Below are 23,362 nucleotides of genomic sequence, written 5' to 3' on the forward strand. Positions count from 1 at the left end.
TCACAAAGTGAACAGCCATTTTAGGCCTGACTTGTGGTTTCCTTAAACAGAGGAAGCCCCTAAAACAATATGGCTGAGAGTTAAAAACCCATTAGTACCCCAATGGCTACCATAAAGGTACTAAGGCAGTAAATTGGCTTGAATCCGTGGTGTAGGCAAAACTAAATATTATCGGCCACCAGCCTACCCCCTAAAACTAATGTAGGGTGATCTAATCAACTTGGGGATGCTTATGAAGTGCCCCTGAGTGCCTTATGGGTGACTGCAAGGGTGCAGAAGTATGAGTCTGACACAAAGGTGGCATTATGGTTTGTATAGACTTTAATTTACAATAATGAAGGAAAAAGAAATCCTATCTCGACATTGTTTTCTATGAGGGGTTGCCCTACCTCAACAAATACGAAGGACCCAGTCAGGATGTCCATATGGTAAAGTATCACTGTCCTGTGTCTAAATCTATTTCCATCCCTTACACTTTTAGTCTGACTAAAGAACACTGAATATCTCAATCCAGAAGGCAGCCCCTCTCATTCTGGATGTCTCCAGTTCACAGTTCTTTGTGAAAAGAATATGTAGTTAACTGTTCACTGTGGTCAATGTTCAGCCCAAAGAAAATACAGTTTCTCACTTTCCTGGGAAAAACCTCTTCCTTGATTCTTGCTTCCGCTTACAAAAACACAGTTCTCCCCTCTCTCTTAGAGGGAGCCTCTCTTTCTAAAAAACAGTACACAGTTCTCCCCTCTCCTGGACAAACCGCTCTTGAACAAAACATTGTCTGAAAACAATACACGGTTCCCAGGCCTTCTGGAGGGAACTTGTTACTTGCTTTGTTTGCTTGAAATTGGACATCAGTCTTTTATCAGGCCTAGTTCACTAACCTGCCAGACCTGACTTTAGACTTTCCAATGGTGTATCAAGTCAGTTTCACTAACCTGCTTGACTTGATTTCATAGCTTTCAAGTTCCACAAATATTTGCTCTTCCACTTATTTCCCTATTTTATCCCTGTAGGCCTTCTCAGGATCTCACAGACTACTTCTGGGCTCTAGCTGTCTGGTTATGTGTGTCTTGGCCTTGAAGGGGGGAGGGGCCTTCAACCCTTAAATACCTTATTGCTGGTTTTTGCTTGGTTCCATTTGGATCCCAGACCCTGTTGCACAATGGCGGGGCTGCCCCGCTTTGATATGGGTCCCAGACCCTACTAGTCGGCTTCTGTGGGACCCAAGTCCCTGTTTTGCATAGTGTCCACTTGGACAGACCAGGTATACTCTCCTGCCAAGTAATATCCCTCATAGCTTTGTTTTTAATGTTCGTATCAAAATATGTGGTTCCCCTGCTAGCCACTTGTGCCCTTTGGGATGTGTTGTCTGGTTTACATTCATATTCAATTACACGATTCCTCTTCTATTGCCTTGGACTTTCCGGGATATAGTTTTGTGCTTTACAAAGTTTGTATCAAGTTGTAAAATGTTATCCCCTTGGGTTGTTCGCGATATATTTTAGGCTTATTATTGTTTTCAGCTCCCTCAATGGCCCTCCAACCGGCCTGACCCTTTCCCTACCTTTTGGGAAGTCATGGGGCGGTCTCTGGTCTTTTCGGGAGGTGGAACAGAGCTTCTCTGCTGCTGCCGCGTGCAGCAGTCTCTCCCTCATGGCTCCAGAGGTCTGGACTGTTCCTCGCTGCTCCGGCTGCTTGCTCCTTTGTTCTCGGTTGGATTCTGCCGTGCTGGCTTCCCTTCTCACTGCCACCGGCCAGGTCCACCTTCTGGGATTTCTTACTGTCGCAACCCTGCGTGCCTCAGTTTACAATCAGGTTCTGTTCCACGGAACGAGCGTCTCGCACCCGGCTCCTCCAGGGCTGTCTCAACCTCTCGTTGCATCCTCCTTTCCTTTTTATGCTTGGGGCTATCTCTTGACAACTATACCGCTTGTATTGGTTCCATGGTGTGCCTTTTCCACCTTCTTCCCTCTTCTTTGTCTCAGTGATCTTTGGTATTAAGTTTGGACAAGTCTCCCTAATCCCAGTATTGTCAATTAGACAATCTCTTTTACTATAACATATAGAGGTATGTGGGCCCAGAGGGGCCTGAGTGGAGAATGAGAGTGGGGGCACAAAAGGGTTAAGTGAATACTGCGTTCTCCCAGGACCAACATCACTGGTCCCATGAAAGATCTCCCTCCCAATGAGACCACCCACTGAGTACCACCCGCATTGGGGGCTATCGGATAGCATCATCCCCTCCCTGGCCTCCTAGAAAGTGGCCTCCCTCGTGGAAGTAGTGGCAATATGGGATTTGTCGCAGTGACCCAGGGCAATATACTCTTCAGGAGTGAAAACGGGATGTTGTGGCAGGGAAACTTCGGCAGAAGTTCTTCAGACCAGCAGGATAAATTAGAAAACTTGTTTAAAAAAGAGGGCAGTAGGGGAGAAAAGAGTGGGGGGTCCCATAAAAGGAGTCTGTGTAACTCTAACAATGGAGATCTGATCTAGTGTCCTGAGATTTTTGGGACATTTGATTAGTCTTGCCTCTTCATTCATTTATCTGTAATGGGGCGGTGTTGGGGTGGATTCAGTCCGAGTAGCCTCTTTGATTACAATGTGAAAATGCCAGAGTTGAAGTTGCTATGAAGAGACTATCTGCTTATCACAAAATGGCTTCACTATCAAATTGTGTTATGGGAAGTGGGGTGTTTATTACCTTTGCTAGATGTCATGCCTTTTTCCACCTCACACTAATAGTGGATGCATAAAACAGTGTGATCTGCAGGGGTTAGACGCTAGTGTCGGCAATTAAAAATATTCTGAATGGACTGCATTTTAAAAAAATAATTATTTAGCAAGACAGTTAAAAATGGCTGTGGTTATACTTTCCTTTGGGCTACACTACCCTTTAAGATTCATTATGTCTGTGATCCATTTGTTTCAGGCGATAAACCTCATAAGTGCAAGTCCTGCAGCAAAAGTTTTAGCCGCAAAGATAAATTGAAGATGCACATAAGATCCCACACTGGGGAAAAGCCTTATAAATGTCTGAACTGTAATTATTCAGCAGCTGACAGCAGCAGTTTAAACAAGCACCATCGGATTCACTCGAATGAGCGCCCTTTCAAATGTCAGATCTGTCCATATGCCAGCCGCAACTCCAGCCAGCTTACTGTACACCTGCGATCACATACTGGTAAGTGTCACACATTCGGAAGTACTTTTGGATGTTTGAAGGAACTCGTGTTGAGCCGCTTGCAGTAAAGGAGGTTTGCAAAGTGTTTTTTTTTTATTTTTGCTCTCAAGGCAAGATCTGCATTTAAAATAAATCGGTCAACAGCGCGTGCCAGTAATACTATCCCTAGTGTTATGTTCCCTGTACCCATGTTCCTTCACTTGTCGACGTCCCTCAGATTGCTTTTTCCATCATAGTCGGATGCAAGTTGCGGAGTATCTTCGTCTGGCAAACGCCATTAATTATCCTAAGTTTAGACTTTCTTTTCCTTTTCGACAGCCATATACCGCATAATCTTCAGCAACGGCTTACAAGGACAGATTCCTGGTCGACAACTACTAATTCAACCTTCTCAACAAAATTTGACTGCGGCCTACCTAGGCCATGACGGGCCTCGGCCCTTCACAGTAGGGAGAGTGGGGGGAGGTCATATTTTCTTCTTTTAGAGAATGCCTATTTCCCTATTCTTCCCTTTTCATCGCAGAGCTGCCATCTCTTTAGACTATGCAGAATACATCATTTAAATTCTGCCCTTCCTGGCAGGACTCAAACAGCGTGTGTAACCTCTGCCTTGCCAGGGATCATCCTGAAAAACAATGCAAGTTCAACTTTTTTTTTCGCCCTAAAACACTCAAGGACTGGAAGACTAAGCGCTGGGCCCATGACGCCATGCAAGCTGAGGCCGCCATGGATCATGGATGTGGAGGGAGCTTCCAGCGATGTCCGCGTCCTAAGTGACGGATATGTCCATCGGGACTTGACTATTTCTGCGTGTGAGCCCCTGACTCCAACAGGCAGGCCGGCGGTTCTGCCCAGGAGACGACACCCGGCAGCTCAAGCACCCACTATGCACACCCCCATGGCCGACAGTCGACCGTGTTGTTGACCCATAGGCCGTTTCTAATAATTGAAAGAGAACTCTTTAAGAAACATGTCCCAGACACACTCCTCAAATCCAAGACGTTGAAACACTCTTCGACGGCCCTATCCTGAAAAACACCTGTTTCAATGGATAAAGACATTCTGCCCCTAGTGACACCCTCTCGGGGGCAATGCACCACAAACAACCCTCCACATCAGAAGCTTTCCCTACCCTGTTCCCACAGTTTTCACAAGCTCCACTCAATGGAACCCTGAGCAATTTGATAGAGTAATGAGGAGAATGTCTAGCTTTAATTTATTTTGATGAACACCCTGATCAACTGTCTAACCTCCATGGGCCCTCTCAAGGCAAAGCAGCTAAAAAGCAGCCCGACGCCAAAAGACCTGACACTTCCCAGCCTAGTACGTCAGTAAACACCCCTGAGGACCTATACTACACAGACACTTCAGGCTCGCAGTTACCTGGTTCAATAGCAGAACTATGGGACCAAGGGGATGATGATTATGATAATATATCATACAATCCCCGGACCATCATGACCAACCCGTAGCTGATTCCCCTGTAGACAGTCAGCTCCAGTATAATGAGCACCTCTTAAAAGCGGCAGAACATTTTAAGATCGATACCCAAGAGGCTCAGGTCTACTTGCTTGGGGATAAAAGGTCTGCCGCACAGTTCATACAACTCCTTCAGTCAATCCAAAGGCGCATTCAGCCTTCATTACTTACCCCCAATCTTACAAGGGCAGTTAACCCTTGTTTTGAGAAGATGTTCAGACCAGTCCCATCACACCCATTATACATCAGTGGGTCAATTAAAGCCTGATTCTCTTGTCGGGACTACCACAAGAAAAAGAGCAGGCACACCCTTAGCCTCTGCTGAAGCCCCTCCTGACAAGGAGAGCAGGAATATGTATACACTGGGCAGGAAAGTTGATTCCTCAGCTGCTTACCAAGTAAGAATAGCCAATAACACCACGCTCTTGGCAAGCTATAATTGCCACAAATGGGTTGAGATCTCGAAACAAATTAACTCTGTCCCAGAACCCCTTAAATCACAGTTTTTAAAAACAATAGCTGAGGGCAAGCAGGTGGCAAGATGCATCCTGGGACAGCTGACAAATAAACCCTTTGTACAGAGAGGCGCATTTAATGCACACCGCTTCAAGGACAAAACTCTTAGCGGTCCTCCAACTACAATCAGGGCGGACAAGTTTGATATTGGGGTTCCTCGCAAAGGTCAATCCTCTCAGCAAAACTTTCAAAGAGGGCAAAAAGGGTCGAGAAGTAGAGGGAGATCCTCCTCCACCAGAAGCTCCAACCCACCAAAGCAAAGACCACCCGCTCCAGGTCCCCTCCCATGCTTCTTCAGTAGGAGGTTGCATTATTCATGTTATCCACGCATGGGAGGGGATCATGTCAGACAAGTGGGTACTTAGCTGTTTTTAGCTGACAAATTAAGAAAACAAACTTCCCGCAATTATATGGCCCAACTTAAAAATGAACAAGGGAAACTATGTGCTGCGGAAGTGGAGAAAATTTATATAATGGAAAGATTCCACAAAGCAAAGGATTGTTGAAACAAGAAGGCCTGAACCCGCTGCTACAAGCAGCTCATATGTCAACATTGCCATTATTACCCCAAATAGCCTAAGAGGGTAGGGACACTTTAAAAGTTCCTATAATGGTACAAAAGGTTAGTGAAGCGATAACTTCCTTGCCTAGTAACAAGACACCGTGCATGCATGGGCTAGGAAATGGCTATTACAAAACTTTTAGGTCTCACCTACTAGCTCCATTAACAGGGCTCCTCAACCATATAAGGGAGAGAGGCATGATCACTGAGGACATGGGGAAAATCCACTACAGTGCTAATACTCAAACCAGGAAAGGATCCCACAGACTGCGCCAGTTACCGCGCCATTTCACTGCTAAATAGTGATGCCAAGATTTACACGAAGTTGTGGCAGCAAGACTAACGAAGGTACTACCGGGGATGATACAGGAGGACCAAGCGGGTTTTATAGCGGGGCGGCATATGCTGGATAATATAAGACGTGCCATAGACATAATAGACCTGGGGACTAGGACAGGAACGGTTCTCTATAGCAGCGTTGGACGCACAATGTGCTTTTGATAGTTTAGACTGGGAATATTTGCAAATGGTCCTGAATTTACTTGGATTGTTTTAGCGAATTTCCAAATACCCACAATGAATTTCCTGGTTAATGGGCGGTTCTCGGCACAGATTAAAATACTGAGAGGTATGCATCAGGGGTGTCCGCTATCTCCCCTAATATTTGATATGGCCGTGGAACCCTTAGCGGTGGTGGTCAGACAGAACCAGGAGATCCTAAGGGTGACTTGAGAGACAGGATACATAAAATTGCGCTGTATGCAGATGATATTGCTATTCCTGAAAACTTCAAAAGATACAGTACCTAGAGTAATGGAGCGGCCTCAAGAATTTACCACAATCTCGGGCTTCACCATAACCTATACTAAATCTAAGGCGCTAAATATAACTGAGGAGCGAGGAGAGATAATGAAATTGGGCAAGACTTCTCCCTTAACCTGGGAAGATGAGAGTATAGAATATCTGGGGATAAAACTAACAAGCGAATACAAAAAGCCGGACGGGGCAAATATAATCCAGGTGTGGAAGCAATTGAAGGATAACTTGCATAGATGGGATGCCCAGGAACTCTCTTGGTTTGCACAAATTGCAGCGGTCAAAATTACACTGCTCCCCCAATTGTTATATATAGTGGGCTTGCTTCCAGTAGACATACCATCCTGCATGATCGGGACATTACAGGGCGAAATAATTTCCTTTATATTGCACAGAAAGAAATCCAGAATACAAAGGAAAATCCTGCTGCGCCCAACGCTTCTAGGTGGACTGGAGTCCAAGACGTTGAGAGATATGTCTTGACGCAAATAGCACCGATGCTGAAATGGGCAGGGCAAGACAGACCAAAAGGTTGGTGTGTGTTTGACCAGGCCATCACATCTATTCTACAGAGAGCTCTACACGCTTTGAGAGCAGGGGCCCGAGGGGCAGAAGACCACTTGCTAGAAGCTACCAAGGTGTCATTGACGGGATGGGATCAATCACTTGGAAGAAAATATCACGTGGATTAGGCCCATACACCCCGATGGCCCATAATGCAGATTTTACCCCAGACTGGCAAAGGACATTTTGGGATACTTGGGTGGGAACGGAATCCCTTCACTTAAGAGAATTCTTTCAGGGTGGGACCCCCCCTCCTTTTTGAAGAATGTAAACAGAAATTTGGTATAGGAGAGAGGGGACTTATTGGAAAGGGGTCCTAGGGCATATACAGGAGATCACAAGGGCACAATTGCCAATCTTACCAAAAGGGATATTGCTGGGGGCGGAAGTGGAAGTGGTTTACGTGGCAAGTGGTAGCAGTGCCACCCTCATTATACACCTGCTGATGACAGCACGATTGACCCTAGCTCAGGGGTGGAAAACGGTGGAAGGACCTATAATGGCTTGGTGGTCGGTTAAGATCTGGGGAGTGCTGGCCATGGAGAAAGTATGTGCCTTGAAAGCGGGAACGTATCAGAAGTTTTTAACAGTTTGGCTGCCCTTTCATGAATATGTAAAGGATAGGAAAGATCTATATCACAAACCAATGCTACTTAAGAGTGTACATGTGTGCTGAGCAAGGGAAAATGGACGTCAAGGAAATGTCCCTGTGTTGAAAGGAATACGAGAATCCATAACCGGAGTAAGAATACTCAACCAAAACCTCAGGATCACTGAAGCTACAGGATATGATACCAGATGGTTTCAATGCATAAATCCATGAAGCAATTATACAAAACGATACTGCTGGTAATATAACTGGAATTGTGATTATAAATGAATAAATAAAAAATGTTTAAGAAAAAACATAGTACAACATTCAAATACCCATTGCAACAGAAAAAACAAGAGACAGCAACATCTAGAAGTACAAAAGAAATGTGACCCAAGGCTGATCCAATCTAGCAATACTGAATGTGCAAAATGTGTGAGGATGTAAACTATCAAGTCTGTGCAAACTCTGCATGATAGAATAACTACAATACTATATGGTACTATTGCAAATTGTGCAAAAATGTAAACTTGCGAAACTGTACAAGCTCCACATTGTAGGGGAGGTACGGAACACACAATGCATGTTTTACAGATGTTATGGTAGCAAAAGGACTTTCCTCACAACATTAAACTTGTCCCCAGCCCTGAGTCTGTGATTGTGTCTTGAAAGTTCTGCGCATGCTAATTTATACAAACACTGTAGTATAACTTGATAAGGGCCGGATTAAGATTTGTACAAGTATAAGGGAGGTATCAGTCATTATTTAAACCTTCATTAGTCTCGATCTTTTGAGCCAGGCTTGGTGAATGCAGCTAGCTGCACAATAAACTATTATTTGCTATTTGACTGTATATTATATCCATACTGTGAATAAATACATGGCATTCCATTAAAAAACTTTATTTCTAAAACCTCTGTGAAAGCCTGATCTGAAATATGGCTAGAATTGATTGATGTTAATAAAATTGATTATATGTTTTGTTCTAGGCTATGATTCTGCTTTCTTCTCAGCAATTCATTGTAAATCTGTTCCCTGTTATTAGATTACTATATTAGTGGTTTCCCTGCGTGACGCACCTTTCCTGTGTTTTCTGTTCCTCAAGTTTCCCCTGTTGTCCGCGTTGTAGGGGACACCCATCCTTTGCTTTTACACAATATAAAATGTCATAATCATTTGTCTGCCTTATCAGTGCTAGGGCTTGATTAACATGGCGCACATTATGGGCAATACAGATTGGTTTCAAATGCCTAGATTGGATGATCTGATACCCCTCACAAAAGAACAGGAAGTGGCTTGATGTTTCTTTTGTAAAACCACATAATGGGCATGTCATTTCGTCCGCAGATCATATGCACGTACTACTCGCTGTGTTCAATATATTTAGACTCATTTTCAAATACAGACGGCGCACCAGAGGGGGACATGCAACGCCCAGGTATTTTTCGAATCTTAAGGAGTCCTTGCCAGTTAAATAAAATGTGCCCGTGTGTAAGGTACTGCAAGTGTCAATAAGTTTAACGTCTGCTAGCTTGCGGGCCAGTGTCTTGACTACTTCCATGCTTCCTTGTGTGATCCTGGAGGGGTTATCCCATAGACTAATTAGTCGATTTTTAACATGCGCGAACCATGGGAGTGATTTACTACCCTCCAAGCATCGGACATGCTCTACTGCATAAAGATAAATCGCAAGCTCTTGCACTGTCCATACTCTCAGCCATTACAATAGTGGGCAGAGGCCGACAACTCCATTGATGGGCCTCAAGCTCTGCTCTGAATAAAAGGGGAAGCTAGGACATGCAGATCCATCCATATTTCTGCCCCATAAAGAACAGCTGACTTTGTCTGTGCTGTGTACATGTTGTAAACATAATGGGAAATTTGTTCCAGGGGTAGGCCGATGACCTTCAGTATAAACCTTTTGTGTTCCCTAAATTTAAGTTGGAAGACCAAGTTTTTGTTTTCCCCATATTGACCTCAAATTGGCCTTCATAGCATTTGTCCAAAAATGCACAGGTAGTTGTCGCTACTCCTTTTTATTTTGCATGTCGCCAAATGCACAGTGACAGCAAAAAGCAGTACCAGGATTGATTTTGGCCCGAGCTTTGGCGGATCCAAAAATGGTGTCCTCAATTCACTGATGGCTTAGTCTATTTTAATTGAAAACAGGGGGGCGAGGCTGCAACCCTGCCTCACCCCTCTGGTCACAGCAAAGGGATCAGTGAGTTCACCCTCTAGCCCCCAACGCACAGAAGCTTTATTTTCAAAATAAAGATGTTCAATGATTTGTAATAAGTTGTGTGGGACCCCGTCAAAAGCAGTTTGCAGGTCGACAAATACCATTAAGAGTTTGTTCCTCAGAACTGTGTACTTCTGAACAATCAAACATTAACGAAATCCCTGGTCCACAATACTTACCTTGTACTGGAAGCGTGCCTGTATGTGATCAATTATGCCCACTTCCACTGTCCGTGCCTGGACGTGTTCATAAATTGCCCTAGCAAAAATGTTCCTTTCACTATTTAATAAGGATATGAGCCTGTAATTTCCCGGATCATCCCTCCCACCTTTCTTGTAGATGGGAACAATTGTAGCATTTTGCCACAAGGTAGGCACTTTGTTGGATCTGAGGACACTGGTGAAATACCTCTAGAACACAGAGACCAGGCAATCAGTTTGTCTTTATAGAGATCTATCGCAATGCATAAATTAGTTTTCAAAAATGTATTAGCAGTGTTTGCTAATTAAAGTTTTCTTGATTATTAAACAACGCTATTTGATTAGCAATGTTGTACTAATATTTTTAGTGTTTCCAGAAGTTATTTGTACCCAAGAACTAATATGAGCAATAGTACAGCAGTCTTGTAAACTGTTGAAGACATTAGTGAGAGGAGTCGGTCCTTGCAAATTCTTTAAAATGCTGCTCGACCTGCAGGTCGAGTAACTTAGTTTACCTACTTGACCTAAGAGACATGCACTCGACCCATGGCAACTGATGACAAATTTAAATGCGCTTTCTGTAAAATGGTACATGTCACCACACACCAACTATGTTTTGCATAATGCGGTCACACAGAGGCCAGCCATACACCGTGAAACGTTTATTTGATATTTATTGCAAACAAAATAAATGTCAAAAAGTTTCAAACATCCCCTGCGAATGGTACTCGCCCATCAAAAATGTATTTGATTATTAGAGTGGGCAAAAATCCCTGAATGAGTGTCTGTAAAATGTAAAAGGTTAGCTCCATAAATGGACACAAATAAAAAGATATGAAGAAAAGGCTCTGAAAACAGTTTTGGCCAGCTCTCTCCTGAAGGAGTTAGTATAAAATGTAATCATAACTATAGAACAAAGCGAGCTTGGGAAGCTAACTACAGTGTTTGTAGTACAGATCGGTCGGTGGACAAACTGGATGGAACTATTGTTCACTACTTTGCATAAACATCTACTTCGCTTTACATATTCAATATGTAAGAGGAAAGAAAGTAAGATACTAATCAGAGTGTGTGGCATAGCAAGGTGAGAACTTGGCAAAGTAGGGGGGGAACATTATAGTTGGCAGCCATCTCGCTTTCCGGGTAGCTGTTATAAACCAACAGGGTGATAGATAGAATGTCAAGCAGTGTGGATCAGCTGGTGAGCACCACTTGCACATATTCATGCAACCAGCAAGTTACAGAACTAGGTTAGGTTTGCCATCAAAAGCAGATGTGATCAAAAGCATTCACTCATTAATATGATGCATCTTCTCCAACAAAATGAAAATAGCTTGACACTGAGATTTAGATACACTAACTTTACAGTGTTTTACAGTATCAATACTGTAATTATGCATTATGTAACAACTTACGTTTTTTAGGAATGGAATTGCATGACTGTCTTTAAAAATATATATGTAAAGATAACACATACAGGTCTTTGCCGGACATGATATAGTTTGCTTAGTAAAAGTTTCTTCCCAATTACTTCTTGTTTGCAATTATTTAAAAAAGAAATTCTTGCCTAGCACGCTCACACAGGCCTTTGCTACTTAAGAGTGGGTGAGATGATTGCTGCTGCACTCTCTCTCTCCATTAGCCCCATTGCACTTTCAGTGAACAGAGAAGAGGCTGAAGGGGGACCCGGGGGGACCCGGGGGAAGAGAGGATTGCAGGGCGAGCTGTGCTTTCATTGAACAGGGTAACTTAAATAGCTAGCCTTGCTACACATGTGTCAATTTGATTAGCAAAACTACAGAATTGAATAGCAAATTGCTATGCAACACAGCTTATTTTATGCCTTGTATTGGAATGTAATCTGGCCCACGAGCTTCCCCCCCCCCACTCGCTGTGACTTGGTGTTGCAATCAGTGACTTTAAGCATTTGTCCCTGTTTCAGTGGAAGGCACCCAGGAGTAGATGTATTTTCCCTGGGCCATATAAATTAAGGAAACCGTTTCCCCAACTGCTCAGTGATGTTGGAACCTATTTCATTTGGGCCGTATCAGAAGCCGTTGGAGATCGGGCAACAATGAATGGTAAATATTTATTTTCAATGAGGGTCAGTTTAGGGTGGCCCATTTAATCCCTTTCTGTGATTGCCTTACAATCGGAATTCAACTGCATTAGGGCCTTGGTTCCTATTGGGCCAATTGTATATATTAAACAATAGTGTTGTTGGGTAGATTCAGTTCCAAGTATTGGATATCTGTGAAACCAGATTTGTTCATTTTTATCTGCCAATCAAGGGCTGCATTAATACATGTGGCCATGCCCCAGTAGGGTCTACATTTCAGGCCCTTAGCCGCTGGTGTCTGAAAGGTTTTATAACCTTGGAGATCAACCTATTCCAGGGCCCAGGTTTCCTCGATGCATACTGTTATACCCCCAAATGAATTTTCATCATTCCGGATCCTCAAGTTTTTTTTAAACTTGTGATGTTCCATGAGATCATCCTACAGGGTCTCAGAGCAGACTCGGACTTCGTAACGGGGGTCTGTCAGCATCAGTCCACCTCATCTAATACGTTTTTCGCCTGGCCCGCTGCAGTCCCAGGTTTAATGATTCTTTTCCTTGGCATTGGTACATTAGATCGAATGGGCCTATGTTGGGTGTTACCACAGGCTAAGATGTTTGGCCTACTATTTTCCAAACAGAGGAAGGAGGGTTCCCGCAGGGTCAAGGTTCCGAAGACTGTAGTGTCCATTCCTGTTCTGGAAGACGTCAAGGAGGATGGCCTCCTCACCCGAAAAAATTAATCGACTGGTCCTCCCAAAAAAGACAGGTTTTACAAAAAATATAGGGCACATGAGGCTACCCCCAAGTGTCTGCATGCTCATCCCAGTCCTGAGGCTGTACTATCCGCTGCTGCCCGGCAGAGATCGACCACCCTCTCTTCTAAATTTGCTGTACCTGCGGACAAGGAAGGGAGGTAATGTGATGTTTTTGGTAAACACAGTGTCTACGACAGCTACCACCAGTAAGGTCACTAATTCCCTCACTCTCCTATCATGATACGATCTGGAACTGTGGTATAAGATGGTATAAGATGGGGTCCTAGTGTGGATTTCTTGCCCAAGGACAAGAACGCCTTCAAAATGTTTCATGAGGATGAGGCCGCTTTCGATCATGCCATCTCGGTGGTGGTTGACATCACTGAAACCTTTTTTTGCCATGTAGCGAATGGCTTAGTGTTGCACCGCCAGGGATGGCTCAAAGCTGCAAATTCTCCCCCACTCCCCGCTCCCCTCCCTCCCGGATGTGCAAGCAATGGTTGTAGACATGCCCTTTGAGGACCTCCTTTGGAAAGAAGGTGGGTGATACCCTCCAAGCCATCAAGACAGATAGCGATATTCAATCCTTGGGTACCGTGCAGCAACGTTGGCAGTCCTTTCGATCCACTAAAGCCCAGTTCCCCAGCATCCCCTGGGACCAACGTCCAGCCTATTCGTCCCAATCTTCTCGAAACACCTCTTATACTTTAGGAGACCACTTCAGAGGTAAATCTCAGTCCTACAGAGGCAGTCAATGACTCTGTGGATCCTTGCTGGCGAGAGGCCTGCATATTAAACAGGCCTAGCAACAATATGGACCTGCCCTTCCACTTCCACACCCCTGGGAGGATGCCTTTTCCATTTCATCCATCGTTGGCTACACATTACCAATCTCCTTGCTACGTCACAAGCATACTCTGGAGTTCCTACGAACATCTGCCAACATTGCGGGAGCAGTAGAAGGCTTACTGTGCAACCAGTGCTGATTAGGCGTTTATTCACGTTACTTTCTGGTGAAATAAAATTCAGACGTTTGGAGACCAATTCTAGACCTCCATCTCCTAAACAGGTTCATCTGATCCCAACCCTTCAGATGGTCACATTTCAACCCATGGTCATTTAATTAAAGCAAGGAGATTTTTTGTCTTCACTGCACTTTGAAACTGTGTGGCGATGATGCATCGGGACCTGGAACTATGAGATTTACGGTGACAGAACTTTATGATCAGTTTAAGGCCCCTACCCTTTGGCCTCAAATCTGCATCAAGGATATTCACAAAATACCTAGGCCCAGCGGCGGCTCACCTCCAACGATACGCTGTCCACGTATGCCCATACCTCGATGATTGGCTGGTCAGAGCTTCGTCTCTCTCTCCAGCCCACCAGCACACAAGGCACGGTCTCTTACACAGCTACCCTGTACGACAGGGTCAAGATCATTCTCACGAAGGCCCACTGCTGTCACAGTAACCAGCCAGATAGGTTTGCACTCTGAAGTATCATCAAGCGATGATGTTCTCCTGCATTAACCTCATACAACACTGCCCGCTTCGTATGCAAACCGTTTGAATTCACAGATGCCCGCTGGCAGCCAGTCACTGACCATTGTGGTGACAATGTGTTCCTCATTCGTCCTTTACATGACAGTTTGCTGGTGGTCAGTGAGCACCTATCTCATGCAAGGGTAACCTTTTATTGCACCAGATCATTAGGTAACAGTCACAACTGATAACTCCCTTGGTGGGTTGAGGAGCCCACACCTGCATTCGGCGCGCCATTGGTCTTTGGTCGCACACCGGAAATTCCCAGCACATCAGCATTCTAGAGTTGATGGCAGTATTCTGGGTGTTAAAATCTTTTCGAGGGGATTGGGTCATATCTATGACAGGTAATGTCCACAACTGTGCTGCTTCGGAAAATCTTTGGCGTCTGCATCCTGCGTCGATGTGCCGTCCCCGAGGAGCTCCTCCAACGTCACCCGATGTGATAAGTAGGACGCACGACGCCCATAGCCTCAGTTCCGTTTTTTCCGCGACGTGTTCGATTCGTGAATCTCGCTACGCCTCGACTAGTTGGAGTTTGCTGTTTTCAATTCTCGGTTCATTGAACCTGTTCGGTTTGTTGTGAAGACCTGTTCGTGGCGATGTCTTTCTCATCTTCAACCCCGCGTCCGGGCTTCAAGAACTGCGGGGACTGTGGGTCCAAGATGTCGGTCACGGACTCGCACGACGCCTGCCTCTGGTGCCTCGGGGAGGCCCACGATACGGACGACTGTGTCGACTACCAGTCGCTCACGGCAAAGAAGCTGTCAGTAGGCCGGGTGTCTAAGCCCCGGAAGTCGAGGTCTGCAGGGCTTTCGACGGATGACTCGAGGGGCGACTCTCCGCCCCTCGAGTCATCCGTCGTCAGAAGTCCGGTGGGTCTCCTTCCAGGAGTCGGTCTCACCACTCCTTCGCCTCTTCGAGGCATTCCAGGAAGCGCCGGCATAGGTCGCCTTCCCCGTCCTCTTCCGAGGACTCCGCCCGTCGACGGGTCACTTATCCCTCCATGCAAGCGACACCGGAGGAATGGGCTTCATTCGGGAAGCAGATGCTAGCGATTCTGGAATCGCAGGGCACCGGTCCGTCTGCGCCTCCTAGTGGGGTAGGTCGGCACCGGTCGAGAGACACCGCTCGTACGCCTTCGGGCTTGAGTGGTCGGCACGGCCCGCGGGAGAGGTCCTGCTCGGACAAGAGTAGCCGTTCTCGCCATGACCGTGCAAGGTCCCAGTCCTCGACGTGCTTGAGACCGTGGGATCCTGTGCCATCTTCAAAGAATACGTCGATGCCTGTGGCGCCGAAGTCGTCGACGATTTCGCTCGAGGCTCCGCCTCCGAGGGGGTCGTCGGCGCCTAGGTTGTTGAGAGACACGCGCAGAGCTCCGGCTTCGAGGACTGCGTCAACGCCGCCGATGCTGGCGGCGCTGCAGCTGACGTCGCTGCAGCTGACGTCGACGCCTTTTCTGTTGACGCCGGCGCCAACTCGTTCAGCGCCCTCGACGCCTTTCGAGGCGGTGGTGTCGGAGGGGCCCCGTGGCACGGGGTTTGCCCCTAGAAAGGCTATGGCTAAGGTCCGGCACTGCTTTGGTCCACAGAGGTCTTCCTCTCCCCGCCTGGAGTACATTTCAGAGAGTGATGAAGGCTCTGATGGCGGCCTGGTTCCGGTTACGGTTCCAGATGAGCTTATCTCGGGCCATAGCCAGTTTGATGACCTGAGGCAGTCACTGCATGATGCCAGTGGACTGGACACCTCTCCAGAGGTGGAGTTTTGTCGGCCGGAGCCTGGCACTCATGACGATTATTCATATCGGTGCCTTCTCGGGTTACCGAGTACTTGGGTTGGTCAGCTCCCCCAGGGGAGTTCGTTCAGGATGATCTCACAGACATCCTTGATCTCGGTCCACCCACTGACCCAGTTTTGCCTTTTCATATGGCTCTGCAGAGAAGGGTGGAGGCGGCTTGGACTGCTCCGGAGAGTCTCCCGGCAGTGGGCAAGCCTTTGTCGCGAAAATACAGTCCAGCCAGTAGCGACCCCTGCTACTTTTCTAGGCACCCCACCCCAGAGAGTTTGGTGGTGCAGGCGGCTACGGCCCCGGAAAAGCAGGCTTTGTATCCTACCATCCCTCCGGATAGGGACGACAAATGTTTTGACGGCTGGGCGAAGAAAGTGTTTTCTTCGGGGGGTATGGTGCTTCAGGCAGCCAACTCCATATGTGCCTTGTCTCGTTTCACACACACTTTGTGGAACTGTGTTGCATTAGCGGCTGATCATATTCCCGAAGGGGACGAACGGGATGGTTTCCTTGCTATGGTTCAGGATGGTAAGGATGCCATGTGTGAGGCCGTTCAGTCGGGTTTGGACTTGGCGGATTGTGTCAGCCGGTACATGGCGGCGAGCACCATAATGCGCAGGTTTGCGTGGTTGCAGAAGTCTGGGTTTGCTCCTGATGTGCAGTCCCCCCTCCTCAACAAGCGCCTTTGACGGTGAACACCTTTTTGGCCTTGAGAGGTTGCAGACCTCCAAAGCTGCAACGAAGTCGTTGGGCGCTGCAGTTCGCCAACCTCCGCCTTTTCGTCCTAGGGGACAGCAATGGAGGGGAGGTTCCTTTCGCTATTACTCGTCCTTCAGTAAATCCAGGGGAGCTAGCAGTCACAAAGAGCCATCGTAAGAGTGCCAGAGGTGGAAACAAAGGTACTCGAGGTGCCAAGGCCGCTCGGGCAGTTGCCTCTTTGCCCTCAGGCAACGCCGCAGCCGCTACCACTCAGTCATGAGGCCAGGTCCCATGGTTCGCCGGTTGGGGGAAGGCTGGCGCAGCATTTTGTAGAGTGGCAAGCCATTACTTCAGATGTGTGGGTTCTGCAGATCATAACCCACGGCTACTGTCTTCCTTTTCGGCAGAGGCCTCACGACAATCCACCAGGGAGCCTCTCTTTGAAGTGTCCGGATCCACTCCTTGTGCAGGAAATTCAAGCCCTGCTGGAGAAAGACGCTATAGAACTGGTGCCGGTAGCGGAGAGGAACAAGGGATGGTATTCCCCTTCTTTTTTGATTTCGAAGAAAGACGGGGGATTGAGACCCATCATGGACTTGTGCGGTTTGAACAAACTCCTCAGGAAGGACAAGTTCAAGATGGTGACTTTCTCAAGTCCTCCAGGCCCTTCAACTTCAGGACTGGTTGGTGTCTCTCGACCTCAAGGATGCTTACTTCCATGTGCTGATCCATCCCAAGCACAAGAAGTACCTGAGGTTCGCGGTTGGCGACTCGCACTTTCAGTTTCAGGTCCTGCCTTTCGGATTGACCTCCGCCCCGAGGGTTTTCACCAAGCTCATGGTGGTGGTGGCAGCGCATCTCAGGAAAGGGGGGATTCACGTCTACCCCTACCTGGTCGATTGGTTGATCAGGGGGAGGTCTCCCGAGCAAGTCCTGGATCATCTGTCCGTCACCTGCCACTCCCTTCACAGGCTGGGCTTCTCCCTCAATTTAAAGAAGTCTAGAAGTCCCATTTGACACAAACGCAGCGGCTCCAGTACATCGGAGCAGTGTTCGACACGTCCCTGGGGCAGTGTTTTCCTCCTCAGGTGAGGGCTCTTCACATTCAGCAGATGGTGCACAAGTTTCAGCTCGCCCAGAATCTCCCAGCATCCAAATTCTTGAGATTGCTCGGCTTCATGGCATCCTGCATTCTTCTGGTGCCAGAGACTCGTCTGCAGATGAGATCTTTGCAGTGGGCACTCAAGCTCCAGTGGTCTCAGTCCTCCGGCAGGCTGTCGGACCCTGTTCAGGTGCCGCTCTCGGTAGCCCGGGACCTTCTGTGGTGGGCCGTCGAGGGCAATCTGATGAAGGGGGCCCCATTTTGGCTGCCCTGGCCGGAGGTGACGATCGTGACGGACGCATCCCTCACGGGATGGAGAGCTCATGCCAACGAGTTGACAGTCAGCGGTCGTTGGTCTCTGTCGGAGTCCAGACTCCATATCAATCTGTTGGAGCTGAGGGCCGTCAGGCTAGCCCTGAAGGCTTTTCTGACAACTGTGCGCGGAAAGAGTGTCCTGATTCTAACGGACAACACGGTGGCCATGCACTACCTTAACAAAAAGGGGGGGGCAGAGTCACTTCCGCTGTGCAGGGAGGCGATGCAGCTCGAATTCTGGGCCATCTAGCAGGAAGTTTCGATCTCGGCTGTTCATCTGGCTGGAGATGACAACGAGACGGCGGACGCTCTGAGCAGGCAGAGCTCGATCTCTCACGAGTGGGAGCTGGTTCAGGAGATTCTCCTGGATATCTTTGCCCTTTGGGGGACCCCTCAAGTGGATCTCTTCGCCTCCAGTGTCAACCGGAAGTGCGAAAGGTTTTGCTCGTGGGAATTTCCTCCAAAAGGAGCCTTAGGAGACGCGTTCGTGGTGGAGTGATCATTCCCACTGCTGTACGCGTTTCCTTCAGTCCCCGTCATCCCGCAAGTGCTGCAGAGGTTACGGAGGTTCGGTTCCCGGATGATCCTCATTGCTCCGGCGTGGGCCCGGAGGACGTGGTACCCGGACCTTCTAGACTTGTCCATCTGCCCTCCACGTCGTCTTCCCTACCGAGACGATCTGCTCTCACGGGAGGGGCGTCAGGTTCTCCATCCAGAGGTCAGATCCCTCAATCTTCACGCTTGGCTCCTGAAAGGTTGAGGTATAAGGATTGGGAACCTCCCTGAAGACGTGATGGAGGTGTTGCTTTCGGCCAGGCGGCCGGCAACAAAGTCTCTGTACCGTTGCCGTTGGAGAAAGTTCTGCGACTGGTGCAGAGTTCAGAATGTGGATCCTTTTGAATGTGACATTCCCATGGTTCTGTCTTTTTTGCTTTCTTTGGACCACAGGGGCTTGCAATTGGGGACCATTAAAGGTTACCTGGCGACGCTGTCCATATTTAAGCGCTCGTCTGAAGAGTGTTCCTATTTTAAGATTCCTTTAATTTCGCAGTTTTTGAAAGGGCTCACTAATGTGTTCCCTCCGTCAATTATTTTGGTGCCAGGTTGGGATTTGAACCTTGTTCTTAAGTTTCTTATGGGTGCTCCATTTGAGCCTTTACATTCTTGCCCTTTGAGGCTGTTAACTCTTAAAACTGTGTTTTTGGTTGCGGTTACTTCCGCTCGCAGAGTGAGTGAGTTACAGGCACTTTCAGTTAAGCCACCCTTCACTGTGTTTCATAAGGACAGGGTTATCCTTCGAGTTCGTCCTTCTTTTCTTCCGAAGGTGGTTTTTGAATTTCATTTGAGCCAGAAGGTTGTTCTTCCGGCGTTCTATCCTCCTCCACATCCTGGTAAGGAAGAGGAGAGAGGCTCCATAGGCTTGATCCTCGGGGAGCATTGAGCTTTTATATTTCGCGCATGTTCCGGGTCAGAGTGGACGATCAACTTTTCATTGGTTACGCTGGAAAGCGTTTGGGAAAAGCTGTGACGAAACAGACTTTGTCTCATTGGATTATTTTAGCTATCTCCGAGTATTACCGCTTGCCGGGTAAGGACCCTCCGGCTGGCTTGCGGGCCCATTCTACCAGAGGAGTGGCTGCGTCTACTGCCCTGCAGAAGGGAGTTCCTATTCGTCACATCTGTGATGCAGCCACCTGGGCTTCAGTACATACTTGTGTACGTCACTATTCCCTTGATTCCATCACAGGGCAAGATCTGGCCTTTGGGAAGGCAGTTCTCTATTCCGCAATTTGATTGGGCATGTTAAATTTGTATTCTAAATTCTTTCCCACCTCCTTGCTTGGTACTGCTTTGGGAGTCTGTCATAGATATGGAATACATCGGAGGACCCAATCCCCTCGAAGAACAAGTTACTTTCTTACCTGGTAACGTTCTTTCGATGGGATGGTCCGACGATGTATTCCATATCGCTCTCTCCCTGCCTTCCCCGCTGCAGAATTTCTTTTGCGATTGCAGCTTGCGTTCCGCAAGGCCTTGTGTGTCTGACTGGCAGAAAACTGGTGGCACACGTTCTGGGAAAAAACTATAACTCAGGCTATAGGCGTTGTGCGTCCTACTTATCACATCGGGTGACGTCGGCCGTCGGAGGAGGTCCTCGGGGATGGCGCATCGACGTCATCGACGCAGGACGCAGACGCCAAAGATTTTCCGAAGCAGCACAGCTGTGGACATTACCTGTCATAGATATGGAATACGTCGTCGGACCATCCCATCGAAAGAACGTTACCCGGTAAGAAAGTAACTTGTTCTTCTCCTCCACTCCAAAGGAAAGTTGTTTGGCTGTTCACGGACAATACTACCACAATTTTGTAAATGTGGAAACTGGGCCGCACCAGTTCACCCATCCTCTCCACGAAAGCGCAGTCCCTCTTGTGGACAGGATGTTCTTGTCCCCCATCCATCTGGTGGGCATTCACAACTCGATGGCTGAATATCTCAGCAGGGAACAACGCTCCTGCCACGAGTGGGAAATCCTCCACCGCAAAGTTCTGCTCCTCTTTTGTACTGTGGGTTCTCCAGCTGGTAGAATGCGAGACACCTTCACTTTCCTGTGGGTGAGCAAGGTTCTTTATGCTTCCCTATCAATTTCCACTAGTACCGACAGTCCTACATGCTTTCAAATGCTAGCCTAGCTGAGACCGTTCTGATTTCGGCACTCCACGCCCTCTCGTCGGCACTTCCACTACATCCAGTCTTCTACCTCTCTTCCATGGACAAATGGACAGTCCTACACCATAGCCATTCTCCCTCAATCTGACAGCCTGGCTTCTGCTTCCTTAGAATTCAGGCATTTTCCTGTGCCCAAGACTGCAGGGACATAACTGAAGCTACTGCTTCCGATAATAGCAAGTGCAAGCATTTCACAATTTGGTGTGCTGCTCAGGAGATAGAAACATTCCACTTCCAGCCCCTTCACATTTTGCTGTACCTGCTTTTCTGGCCTTCAGTGGCCAGGTGCATGGCTCCATTAAGATCAACCTGGCTGCGATTTTAACATGTTGCTAGCACCTCCGCTGCCCCTTCACTGTGGTCTGATTGGCTCATTATGGGAGTTCCTGAAGCGCCTCTTACATGCCTTCCCGCCAGTCCGAGGTCCAGCTTGGAAGTTGAGCATTCCTTGGCTCTCCTTGCACTCTGGCAGAACTCTCCTTACGTTCATTGGGTGTCATGCAAGATTTAAAGTACTATGTTGCCCGTTCCCGAAATCACCACGGCTGTTGGTAAAGGTCTATCTAAGCCTTCCATCTCCCAATAGCTTCTGATTTCATGTCCTATTAAATGGGTCCCTCTCCGGTCTGCCTAAACCTCATTTCACGAGGGCTCTTTCATCCACTACTCATGCAGCTACATGAAGGTCTGTTCACACCTTCACATGGTTCTACTGTGTTGGCAGGGACTCCACAGAGTAGTGCAGGGTTGGACAAGCAGTGCTTCATCATCTGTTTCTTTTCCTGAAGGAGGGCTTTTCTGAAGGCGGGATTTCTCCTCGTCTGCCTTTTGCATGTTTGCGCATGTATACAGCTTTATATTCCATTCAACCAACATGTGAATCTATTGAAGATACCAATGCCTGAGAATAGGAGTTACAGAGAAGTAATGTAATCCTTCTCCACACCAGTTCTCCAGCATGGGTATCTGTCATTGAGTCACATGCAACCCTCCCGCCTACACCGCATATGACTCTTCTTGGCTCATCTTGCCACTTTTTACATGCGTTATGCTAATCTGAAGATGGCCTCTAGAGGTAGCGCTAAGGGGAACAGTGCCACGATTATAAGCAAACACTAAAGTGACTGCAGTTTTTCAAATTCAAATGAACTTTGCTCTAATATTACTGAGTATTCCTAGCCTGACGATGGGAAATATTCAAACAGTATGTGAATCTATGAAAGATACCAATGCTGGAGAACATGAGTCACAAGTAAGAAACGTATTCCTTACACTCAGTTGCTACAGACTACTAAAGGCTCACAGTGGGCATGATTGTGCACAGCTGACTTGCAATCTGTACTTTCCAGTGAAGCACTTTCAGAAGCTCCCTTTTGGGAGTAGCAGTTGTTCTATTAACTGCCTTCACTGGGAGTACCTTCTTCTTCATTGGCTAGTTTTTCTTTTTTAACTTTCCTTAATATTCTGCTTTTATTGCAATAACCTACCTGCTGTATCTGCATTATGCAGCATCTAGTTCTTGAACCTTTTTTGAGATCTGGCTATTGGCTACTGAATCTTGCCTGCTGTGGTAGCTCCTGCCCTGCTTGATATTAAAACCAACCGATTCTCTGCTGGTTTTGTGCTGCCTTTCTGTCCTCATTCAGAGGACACTCTCACCTGTTACAGTGAGTGAGCTGGAGGAAATCAGTCTGGAGACCCACAAATGGGCCATAAGTGGGAAGGTGTGCTCCCTTGGTGGCTACTACAGCTTTCCCCACATCATGCTGGAGGCAGATGGCACACAGTTTACAGTATTCATTAGCCACGTTCTTTGCGAACGCTGGTGCAAATGATGTTTGGTTCTGTGTCCTAACCAATCCTTCTCGTCCCACATGCACCTGATTATGGTATTTTCTTCTGACAAGATGAAATGGTAATATTCAGTGTACCAATAATTGACCTTGGTCATCTCGCAATAGTCAGCAATCAACAACCTTTTCTTACCCAATTGTCTTTTTTGAGATCTTGCTATTGGCTACGAATCTTGCCTGCTGTGGTAGCTCCTGCCCTGCCCTGCTTGCTATTAAAACCAACCAGTTCTCTTCTGGTTTTGTGCTGCCTTTCTGTCCCCCATTCAGAGGATAGTCTCACCTGTTACAGTGAGCTGGAGGAGCTGCCACAACTGATTTCGTCATCTGCAGCGTTTTTGATAATGGCAATCTTTTCAGTTAACGTAATAAC

General features: G+C 47.3%; 1 protein-coding gene across 1 annotated transcript in view; it reads left to right on the forward strand.

The window, feature by feature from the left end:
- The window catches only part of ZFP64 (ZFP64 zinc finger protein), a 233,456-nt gene that overhangs the window by 135,185 nt on the left and 74,909 nt on the right, over positions 1-23,362 (forward strand). The window contains exon 5 of the mRNA XM_069651148.1: positions 2,927-3,178. Coding sequence (XP_069507249.1) covers positions 2,927-3,178 — 252 coding nt within the window. The remainder of the gene's footprint in view (positions 1-2,926; positions 3,179-23,362) is intronic.

Source organism: Ambystoma mexicanum, chromosome 3p (assembly GCF_040938575.1).
Source record: "Ambystoma mexicanum isolate Mex_15411 chromosome 3p, UKY_AmexF1_1, whole genome shotgun sequence".
Taxonomy (NCBI): Eukaryota; Metazoa; Chordata; class Amphibia; order Caudata; family Ambystomatidae; genus Ambystoma; species Ambystoma mexicanum.